General features: G+C 39.4%; 1 protein-coding gene across 1 annotated transcript; it reads right to left on the minus strand.

Moving 5' to 3' along the window:
- Nucleotides 1-9,749: 9,749 nt before the first annotated feature.
- On the minus strand, nucleotides 9,750-11,822 carry LOC122722082 (zinc finger BED domain-containing protein RICESLEEPER 2-like). Its single transcript, XM_043951736.1, has one exon. It carries the CDS (start codon nucleotides 11,820-11,822, stop codon nucleotides 9,750-9,752), a length of 2,073 nt encoding a protein of 690 aa, XP_043807671.1.

The following is an 11,822-nucleotide window of genomic DNA, read 5'->3' on the forward strand; positions in this document are numbered from 1 at the left end:
GGTTGTAATTTTTAAGCAAAGACTATTTAGTTTTTATAGAAAAGTTTCAGTCGGTAATTAAAATATTTTTTATGCTTTTTATTTTAAAATGAGAATCGGAAATCGAAAAAGAAACACATCAAAACTCGTGTATTTCTTTAAATATGTGAGTATAATATTTTATACCATATTAAATTTATGAGTATAATATTTTTGATATTTTAAAAAGTTATTAGTTAATTTTTTATTAATTTTAATTATTAAATATTATAAAAAATTAAAATATTTTTAATATAATAAATTAATTAATAATTTTTTTAAAAATTTAGGTAATTAATAATCTATTTTGAAAGAAAAATTTGAAATTCATAAAAAAAATAAAAATAAAAACCACATTTCTCTTATTTATCTTGATTTAGCTGAAATTGTAATATATTTCTTATTTCATATATATTGCCTTAACTATCTCAATTGATGAGTGTAATTTATAATAATCAATTTTCAATTTTGAATTGGATTGAATTCAGATTAGGAGATAAAAGAAATTTTGCCTATTTTCTAAAGTGCACATTTAAGACAATTATATCTAAATTGATTTGATATCAAATCCTTTTTTTAAGGTCAGAAAATTCGTCTATGATACTAAATTGAGTGAAATTTAAATTTTTTTTTCTGATTCTACATGTGGTGTTTTGATACTTGTCTTTTTGGATAGTTTTAAATAGATTCATATTTAATTTATTTTGAAGTGAATTAAATTCAAACTTTTGTCTAGGTTCGTTTTTATTTGAATTCTAAGTTTCTTTTTTTGTTTAAACTTGCTTTTATTTTCTTGACATTGCCGGAGTATTGTTTGTTTGTGTCTATACTCTAGGTGATATTTTCAAGTAGCACAAAACCTAATTCGTGTGTTACTTTTCAAATTGTCAGTATCTTCTTTCTAGTTTTTGTGCGCTTCCTTCTATATTTAGGTTTTCTTCTTTGCTTCATTAAATGCACCTTGTGGTTGATTGGTTGACCTTAGTTTCTGAAGTACAATTGAAGAATCAGCAAAAGAGTGGTAAGAATGTAAACACTTGAGTGCTTTATTTTTTAACACAATATTTGCTAGTTCTCTTTGTTTTTTGTTGATTTAAGGTATGATGAGTAAAGACAAGAATGTAGTGGATAGTACTGATGAAAGTGAATCGGACATGGATAACGATTATAAGCTCTTTAAGAAGTCAGTCAGTGGTGAGTTATAAAGGCTCAATAGGGCTCTTGAGAGGATGACCGAAGCTATGGAGAGTTTGAAAGTCTCGCGGGCTTCCACTTCTACAAAAATGGCTCATCGAATTCTTAACCTCGATAGACCACAAGTCCGAGAACCTCTAGTCCGAGGTGAAGTTGATGATATAGAAAATAATGTCAGACAAGAAAGGTGAAGAGGTGAAGTTCATGGAGGTAATAGAACTGGCGTTGGATGGCATAGAGGTGGAGATGCTAGACTTGGTAGAAATGATGGTGACACCGAGACATACCAAATCAACACAATTGATGGTGACTTGAGCTCCATAAAGATGAAAGTTCCTGAATTTAAAGGGAATAACAATGCTGAAGAATACATTGAATGGAAGAGAAAAATTGAGCAGACATTTGAGTGTCATAACTATATTGAGGAGAAGAAGTCACATATCGTCGCCGTTGAGTTTACGGGTTATGCCTCTTTCTGGTGAGATCAATTAAAATCCACTAGGAGGAAAAAGGGCTTAAGGGCAGTTCCACTATGGAAATACTTGAAAGAGTTGATGCGCCAAAGATTTATTCCTTCGCACTATTATAAAGATTTGTACAACAGGTTGGCAAGACTGGTGCAAGGAGGAAAGAGTGTGGAAGAATACCACAAGGAGATAGAGATGATGATGGCTTGGGCTCATATTGAGGAGGATGAGCAAATGTCGATGTCCAGATTTCTAGGTGGTCTTAACCACTATATTGCTGAAGAATTTGACATGTACCAATATAATACCATGAAGGATATGGTTGATAAAGCAATAAAAATATAAAGGCGTCACAAGGGTAGAAATAACCTTAAAATCACATACAAGTTCTCAAAATGTGGTGGTAGATTTCAAGGCTATAGAAGTAGAGAAAATAGAGATTACAAAAGCTCAATCCAAGGGGGCAAAGATTCGATCTCCACAAAGGACCTTTTCAAGGGAATAACAAGCAACATTCAGGTAATTCTAACTCTCCTAACCCTAGTAGAGATATAAAATGTTTTAAATACTTGGAAAAAGGACATATTGCATCTCAATGTCCTAATAAGAGAGTTATGATAGCAACTGCTGATGGAGGTGTAGTGTCTAATTCTGATCATAGTGATGATGAGATATATGCTGATATGACTAAATTGATTGATGCTCATAATGATTGTGATGATTCGGATATATTTGTTGATAATGTGTTTGCTGAACATGGTGAGATACTTGTTGCTAGGCGTGTTTTGAATATGCAGGTTAAGCAAGAAAGCTTAGAACAATGGAAAAATATATTTCACACTAGGTGTTTAGTTAATGGAAAAGTGTGTACTCTCATTATTGATAGGGGTAGTTGCACAAATGTGGCTAGTGTGTATATGATTGAGAAATTAGGCTTGGCTTCTATTAAACACCCCAAGCCATACAGATTACAATGGTTGAACGATTGTGGTGAGGTTAGGGTTACACGCCAGGTGGTTGTACCATTTTTTATTGGTAGGTACAAGGATGAGATCTTGTGCTATGTGGTACCTATGCAGGCAAGCCATATATTATTGGGTAGGCAGTGGCAATATGATAGAAAGGTACAAAGGAGAGTGAGAGCTTGAGTTCTGCGGAAAAAAATGAGAGAAAAGAGTTAGTCTGAGGGTAAAGAGGCTGGAAAAGAATCAAGACCAATAAATGGCCCATTGGTGAGAGAAAAGATGCAAGAGGGGAGGGCAAAACAGACATTTTATGTGAGAGCGATAGAGGTTAAGAGTGCTATTTCTTCAGGGCAGCCCGTGTTGCTTATAAGGTATAAGGAGATTTTATTTGCTGACACTGATATTAACATTTCTTCTTTGGCTTCTAGTTTTAAGTCGATGATGCAGGAATTCACTGATATCTTTCCAGATGAACTATGATACGAGCAAGGAAATAATACGATATTTCAAAATTTTAAAATGAAAAACTCTAAATCATGACAAATCAAGTTACTATCGCTCAATTCAAGGCTTACGGGATGAGAACTATATTTAGAAAGTATGAGAGAATAAGGAAACAAGCCACACTCTCTTCAATACATGTGAACGTTCAACACAATTTCAGATCGCGTAATGCATGTATGGCCAAATTGTATTTAGGCCAATTTTGTTATTTTGTGTAACGACCCGAAAAATCCGGACCGCTACCGGCGCTAGGATCCAGATCGGCATAAGGCCGCCGGGACCCGTAGCAAGCCTAACATAACCTGTAAACATGTTTAATCCCATACATGATCAACCATATACATAAAAATTAAAACTTTTCTTCATACATACTGTCATCAACTAACTCAACCTGTGCATACTCTGAACATGTACATAACATAGTCCCTCTGTGGGATCTCATCAAGCCTCAAAGGCAAAACAACCTGTGTTGAGTTAGTTTACAAAAACATCATAACATAAGATCATGTACATACAAAAGGGATTAACAATATACTGTGGTCAAGCACAACTCTATCCTCAATAACCTCATTACATAACATACTGAATATTTTTACATTTCATCATAATACAATTGTCATGTCCACAATCTAACTATTACATACATATGACTTTTTCTCTTCTTGTCTTCTCTATCTATCCCGTACCTGCAAGCCTGGGGGTTAGGGGAGAGGGGTGAGCTAGATGCCCAGTGAGTAGAACTATAAAAAGAATATTTAAAACATGCTGTCATGAAATGCGTCACTGCACAAACAAATCACACCACGGATGGACTGATTCAAAAATCCCTCAGCTCCATGCCCGGCCCTATTATGGGCACCACAGGACTTCGTATTGCCCGGCCCTATTATGGGCACCACAGGACTTTGTAACTCGGAGCTATTGCCCGGCCCTATTATGGGCACCACAGGACTTCGTATTCAGAGGCTAATGAATCATCCTAATGTCCATCCACTATCATCTATCACAACAATGTAATACGGCATATTCGTGAATTCTAATGCAAACATCCTATAGTACAATCATGATGCATGAAGCATGATAAAAACATTTAATTTCTTAATTTAAAAGATTAAGTTTAGTTCCACTCACCTCTGGCTGACTCTGACAAACTCTGTAGCAGCTGGCTCACTGCTGGGGTCCTTGGTTCCTCGGGTCCGAACCTACACAGGTGGACTCCAATGAGGGACCAAACATACATAAACATAACTCTAATATATCCCCCAAAACCCCCCCTAAAATATCATTAAAACATCACATGAAAATATGCATGAAATGGCTGAACAGGGCACTTTCGGCGGCACCTTCGGCGGCCGAAAGTCCCAGACAGAGACGAAACTCAGGTAGGTTCGGCGGCACCTTCGGCAGCCGAAAGTGCCAGACAGAGACGAAAGTCTCTGTTCGGGGGCAACTTCGGCAGCCGAAAGGCCTGCCTCCCCAGCCATGTTCGGCGGCCGAAAGTACCTTCGGCTGCCGAACCTGGTTTCTGCCAAAGGGCAGAAACTTGGCTCCCTTTGCACATTTCGCCTCCAAACCTTCCAAACATGCATATTTTTCAACCAAGGCATGCATACAAGTTCCTAGGGGCCTCAAACATGCATATACCCCATCTACAACACTTCAATCACACACAATCAAGCTACATTGTTCAAAATCACAACATACACCCATAAACCTAACCATGAACTAAACATGCATTCTACCCCATAGATCTTACTCAAAGCTTGTTTAAAACATAAAAAGAGTTCAAGATCGACCCTTACCTCTTGAAGAAACGAGAGGAAAACGACCTTGACTCGAAGATGGGAGGATTGAGCTCCTTGAACCTCAAAGTTCCAAAACGTGCTTAAAACTTGTAAATCTTCAAAACAAATGTTATAAACTTGTAAAAAATCATGGAAAAAGGAAGGAAAATCTCAAGATTGATGAAAGATGGCGGAGAGCTCACCTTGGCCGAAATGGGGAGAAAAAGCTCGCCCGTTTTCGGCTAAGGGACCCTTTTATAGTGGCTGGCCAGGCCACGTTCGGGGGCCGAATGTGCCTCCGCATCCATGCAATGTTCGGCGGCCGAACATAAGGTTCGGCGGCCGAACCTGCACTTCCCTCACTCATGCTTTCGGGGGCCTAACGTGCCTCCAAACGCATGCATGTTCGGCGGCCGAACTTGACTTTCGGCGGCCGAACCTGGGTTTTCCTCCAAGGACTTTTCATGCAAAAACTCATTTAGTTTCATACTTAAAATCATAAAACACATTAAAACATTTTTATAAACATGCTTTTACCCTTCTAGAGGTTTCCGACATCCACATTCCACCGGACGGTAGGAATTCCGATACCGGAGTCTAGCCGGGTATTACATTCTCCCCCCCTTAAGAACATTCGTCCCCGAATGTTCCTCAACTAGTACATGCATATCACAACAATCATATAGCATACATATACACCACAAGATTCACATATACACTAACCTCTAAAAGAGATGGGGATATTGCTGGAGCATAGACTCCCGTGTCTCCCAAGTGCATTCTTCCATATTGTGGTGGTTCCAAAGGACTTTCACCATCGGGATTTCCTTGTTCCTCAACTTCCTGATCTGGGTGTCTATGATCCGCACTGGCTGCTCAACATAAGTGAGATCCTCTTGGATCTCTACATCAGGCTCACTAAGAACCTTGCCCGGATCTGACACGAACTTTCTCAACATGGAAACATGGAAAACCGGATGGATTCTCTCCATAGAAGCAGGCAAGTCCAGCTTGTACGACACATTCCCAACCTTTTGCAGGACCTCAAAGGGTCCAATGTACCGTGGAGCTAGCTTACCTTTTTTCCCAAACCGAACCACCCTTTTCATTGGAGACACCTTGAGCAAAACAAGATCCCCCTCCTGAAACTCTACCTGTTTCCTGCGGATGTCTGCATAACTCTTTTGTCTGCTGGAAGCAGTCTTGATTCTCTCTCTGATAATGGGCACCACCCTGCTGGTGATCTCTACTAATTCAGGCCCTGCCAAGGCCTTCTCTCCTACTTCTTCCCAACAGATGGGTGACCTGCACTTCCTCCCATACAAAGCTTCATATGGAGCCATCCCTATGCTAGCATGATAGCTGTTATTGTAGGCGAACTCCACTAAGGGTAGATGTTGCCTCCAAGAACCGCCAAAATCTAGCACACACATTCTGAGCATATCTTCTATTGTCTGGATGGTCCTCTCTGACTGTCCATCAGTCTGGGGATGAAAGGCAGTACTGAAGTCTAACCTGGTACCCATAGCACTCTGCAGACTCCGCCAAAACCTGAAAGTGAACTGGGGCCCTCTATCAGACACTATAGACACTGGAACCCCGTGCAGCCTGACGATCTCATCAACATACACTTGTGCTAACTTATCCACAGAGTAGTTGCTCCTAACAGGAATGAAGTGAGCAGATTTAGTGAGTCTGTCCACAATCACCCATATGGAGTCTAATCTGTTGGATGTTGCCGGTAATCCCACTACGAAGTCCATTGCTATATTTTCCCATTTCCATTCTGGAATAGGTAGCGGGTTAAGCATTCCAGCCGGCTTCTGATGTTCCAGCTTCACCCTCTGACACACTTCGCAGGCTGACACGAACTGTGCCACTTCCCTCTTCATAGCTGGCCACCAATACACTCTTTTCAGATCTTGATACATCTTGGTGGCTCTAGGGTGAACACTGTATCTTTCATTATGAGCCTCTCTCATAATGTCTCCTTTTAGCCCGATGTCATCTGGTACACATAGTCTATTCCCATAACGGAGGATCCCTTTGCTGTCAAATCTGAACTCACTGTCCTTGCCTGACTGAACAGTCCTGGCAATCTTCACTAGCTCTGGGTCCTCATGCTGTTTCTGAGCCACCTGCTCCAGAAACACTGGTGTCACTTTCATCTGGGCTATCAAAGCACCTGTACCAGACAACTCCATCTGTAGACCTTCATCAATGAGCTTATAAAACTCCTTCACCACCGGTCTTCTCTCTGCTGTGATGTGGGAGAGACTGCCAAGTGATTTCCGGCTTAAGGCATCTGCAACTACATTAGCCTTACCCGGATGGTACTGAATCTTGCAATCATAGTCACTGAGCAGCTCTACCCATCTCCGCTGTCTCAAATTCAGCTCTCTCTAGCTCAAGATGTGTTGAAGGCTCTTATGATCGGTGAAGATCTCACACTTTACCCCATAGAGGTAATGCCTCCACATCTTGAGTGCAAAGATAACTGCTGCCATCTCCAGGTCGTGTGTGGGGTAATTCAACTCATGCCTCTTCAGCTGTCTAGAAGCATAAGCTATCACCCTTCCATTCTGCATTAGCACACAACCCAAGCCTACTCTGGATGCATCACAGAACACTATGAAGTCCTCATTGCTGGTTGGCAGAGCTAACACTGGTGCTGAAGTCAACCACTTCTTGAGCTCCTCAAAGCTCTCCTCACACTGATCGGTCCACTCGAACCTCTGATTCTTTCTGGTTAATCTGGTTAGAGGAGCTGCAATTTTGGAGAAGTCCTGAACAAACCTCCTGTAGTAACCAGCCAAACCCAAGAAACTTCTGATCTCAGTCACGGAGGTGGGTCTTGGCCAGTTAGTCACAGCTTCAACCTTCTTGGGGTCCACCTCTATCCCATTCTCTGACACTATATGCCCCAAGAATGATATGCTCCTTAACCAGAACTCACACTTGGAGAACTTGGCATACAAGCCATGTTCCCTCAAGGTCTGCAGAACTATCCTCAGATGATGGGCATGCTCCTCTGCATTCCTGGAATACACTAAGATATCGTCTATGAAGACAATGACAAAGTGATCCAGGTACGGTCTAAACACTCTGTTCATGAGATCCATGAATGCTGCAGGGGCGTTAGTTAACCCGAACGGCATCACAAGGAACTCATAGTGCCCATATCTGGTCCTGAAAGCTGTCTTCGGTATGTCTTCTTCTCTTATCCTCAGCTGATGGTACCCTGATCTCAGATCTATCTTGGAGAAACAACCGGCTCCTGCTAGCTGGTCGAATAGATCGTCGATCCTTGGCAATGGGTACTTGTTCTTGGTAGTGACTTTGTTCAACTGCCTGTAGTCGATACAAAGTCTGAGGGATCCATCCTTCTTTCTCACAAATAGCACTGGAGCACCCCAAGGTGAGGTACTCGGCCGGATGAAGCCCTTATCTACTAGATCTTGCAACTGCTCTTTCAATTCTTTTAATTCCGCTGGTGCCATCCTGTAGGGAGGGATAGAGATCGGTCTAGTTCCAGGCATTAGTTCAATCTCGAACTCTATCTCCCTAGTAGGTGGTAGTCCTGGAAGCTCTTCTGGAAAGACATCCAGAAATTCTCTGACAACTGGCACTGAGGCTGGCTCCCTGACTTGTCTATCTAGCTCTCTCACATGAGCTACATACCCCTGACATCCCTTCCTAAGCAGCCTTCGAGCCTGTAGGGCCGATATCAGACCTCTAGGCGTACCCCTCTTGTTTCCTCTGAAGACAACCTCTGACCCGTTCTGATCTCTGAACCTGACTACCTTGTCCCTGCAGTCCAAGGTAGCACCATGGGTAGACAGCCAATCCATCCCTAGAATGACGTCAAAATCTGTCAAGTCTAGAACCACAAGGTCGGCGGAGAGGCATCTCCCCTCAACAAAAACTGGACTAGCCCTGTGCAATCGGTCGGTTCGGTTCCGAACCGAACCGAACCGATAAAACCGAAAACCGATTTGCTGAAATTTTAAAAACCGAAAAAACCGATTCTGAAGGTATAACCGAACCGAATCGAACCGATAAAAATCGGTTCGGTTCGGTTCGGTTCGGTTCAAACCGAAATTTTTTTTTTTAATTTTTTATTTTTAATTTCAAAAAAATAATTTAATAAACATTCTAAACATTTTCAGATGAGAAAATTGATATATCAGAAAAAAGAAAGAAAGAAAAATTGCAGTAATTCGTAATTGATTGAAGCAGAAAAAAGAAATCCCAAATGGGAACCTCAGCTCTTCTCGTATACATATGGAAGAAGCAGTCAGCTTCAGATGAGCACATGCACATAAATACTGTCTGAATATACAATAATAAAACTTAAAAAGTCCATATACATTCAAATACATCCATATAAAATTTAGAAGTACATATAAAATCAAAATTCCACATAATAAATTCGCCAAAACATATTAAATTCACAACAGTAAATTCACAGCAAAATATCATTTCACAAACAACTTTTAACAATATATTAAATCCACACCAGCCTTCAACAGCATATCTGAATCTGATCCCACAAAATATTGAGTTGAAGCATATTTAAAAGACTGAAATCTGCACATAAAAATATTTAAAAATCACCTTAATTCCTTATCATCAAATAAATTTAAATTTTCAATAGTTAATCTTACATCTATGAGGTAGGAGTAGAGCATGATTCACCTAAACCATAGGTGATTCTAACAGACGGTAATTCTGCAAATAATAATAAACTAAAAAAATTAATATATATATATATATAAATATTGAAATTAACACAAATATGAAATGTATATAACATATTACATACCTTCTTCAAGCTTTTCAAGTTCCTCTAGATCTTCCTCAACATTTACTTGAACATTTGATGGACGAATCCAATCTTGCACACATATCAAGCCCTCAACAATTTTAGGAGTCAGGGAACTCCTGAAGGAATCTAGCACTCTTCCACCAGTACTGAAGGCACTCTCTGAGGCAACTGTAGAAACTGGAATTGCTAATATATCTCTAGCCATTTTTCCTAAAATAGGAAACCTTTCAGAATTTATTTTCCACCATTTCATGACATCAAAATCCTCCTTTTCCTCTTGAATTGCCTCACTTAGATACACTTCTAACTCTGTTTTTGAATCAAATCCACCAGATTCCTCCAACTTCTGCTTCTTGTAGTGATGCTTCAAAAAGAATTTAGGCTTAGGGTTTATTGAACCGGTAGTAGTGCAACTCCCACTTAATTGTTGTGAACTATTATCATTCAATTGCTCAACATCAGATTGATACATTTTTTTGTATTCATTAAACAAATCAAACAAACAACTCTTGACATTGTTGAATAGCTCTACTCCTTTCTCTTGGCCATACATTTGGGAAAAAGAATACTCCATAAACTCAAATTTGTCACGAGGGTCAAGAACAACAGCAAAATAGATAATTTTATTCATTTTATCCACATCTCCCCAATACTTGTCAAATTTAACCCTCATTCTTTCCCCCATAGATTTCATATAAAGATCATTGCTATTAATCCATTGGTTTAAAATGAAGGCTAAGTCACTGATCTCACTGAAAAATAGGTTTGATGTGACATACCTGGAGCCCGAGATACGCAAAGTGAGCTCATAAAAATGAGCCAACATATCTGCCATCTTTCTAACTTGTGTCCAATCATAATAGTCAGGTATACCATTCTCTCCCATATCAATCTTAAACATTGGATCTTGTGACTCGTACCTCTCAAATGCCCTTTCATATTTTTGAGCTGTATTCAACATCATGTACGTTGAATTCCATCTAGTTGGCACATCTAAACATAATGAAGATTTACTTTCAATTTTTTCATGAAGCACACACTCCTTAAATCTCTTCAACCTAGCTGGAGAACTCCTTATATATCTTACTGCATCTCGTACTTTCATCACTGAATCATTCACATCTTTTAAGCCATCCTGGACAACTAAATTGATGATATGTGCCATACATCTCATATGCAAGTAAGTAGAGTTAGCAACACTAACACCCCAATTAGCAAGCTTCTTTTTCAAATAAGATATGGCCACATCATTAGAACTAGCATTATCAACTGTAATAGTGAACACTTTATCTAACCCCCACTCTAGCAAGCAAGTCTCAATTGCTCTGCCTACTGCTTCACCTTTATGACTTGAAATGGGACAAAAATTAATGATTCTCTTATGCAACTTCCAATCATTGTCAATAAAGTGAGCGGTTATGCACATGTAATTAATGCGCTGCAATGATGTCCATGTATCTGTAGTAAGACTCACCCTTTGACAATTTTTCTTAAAAAAAGACCTCAATTTTGATCTCTCCTCAATAAACAAATCATAACAATCACGTGAAATTGTCCAACGAGAGGGAATCCTAAACCTTGGACAAATTGCTCTCATGAAGCTTCTAAAACCTTCTCCTTCCACAAATCTAAAAGGCAATTCATCAATAATTATCATATGGACAAGGGCCTTCCTAATTGCATTTTCATCATACTTCCAAGTAGTAAGAGTGCCTAAATCATTCACATTATTGTCACTTGCAGTATTTTGCAATGATAATTGTGCTTGTCTAGTCTCAATAGAATGTGGGTGTTTTTTGCATGAATTAAGGTGATTCCTAAGTGCAGTAGTTCCGTTTTTCTTTGGATCACAACAAAATTCCTTTTTGCAATAATTACACTTACCTTTTAATTCACCTTCACTATTGACGAATCTTGTGAAGTGATCCCAAACTACAGACCTTGGCTTTACTGGTTTTCTCTTTGCTCTTGATGATGTGGTTAATTCTGTTGAAGCGTCAGTACTAGTTTGATTCGAATCACTAGTACTATTTGGAAGTATCTGATCATTTCGTGACTCCAT

This window comes from Manihot esculenta, chromosome 16 (assembly GCF_001659605.2).
Source record: "Manihot esculenta cultivar AM560-2 chromosome 16, M.esculenta_v8, whole genome shotgun sequence".
NCBI classification, from domain to species: Eukaryota; Viridiplantae; Streptophyta; class Magnoliopsida; order Malpighiales; family Euphorbiaceae; genus Manihot; species Manihot esculenta.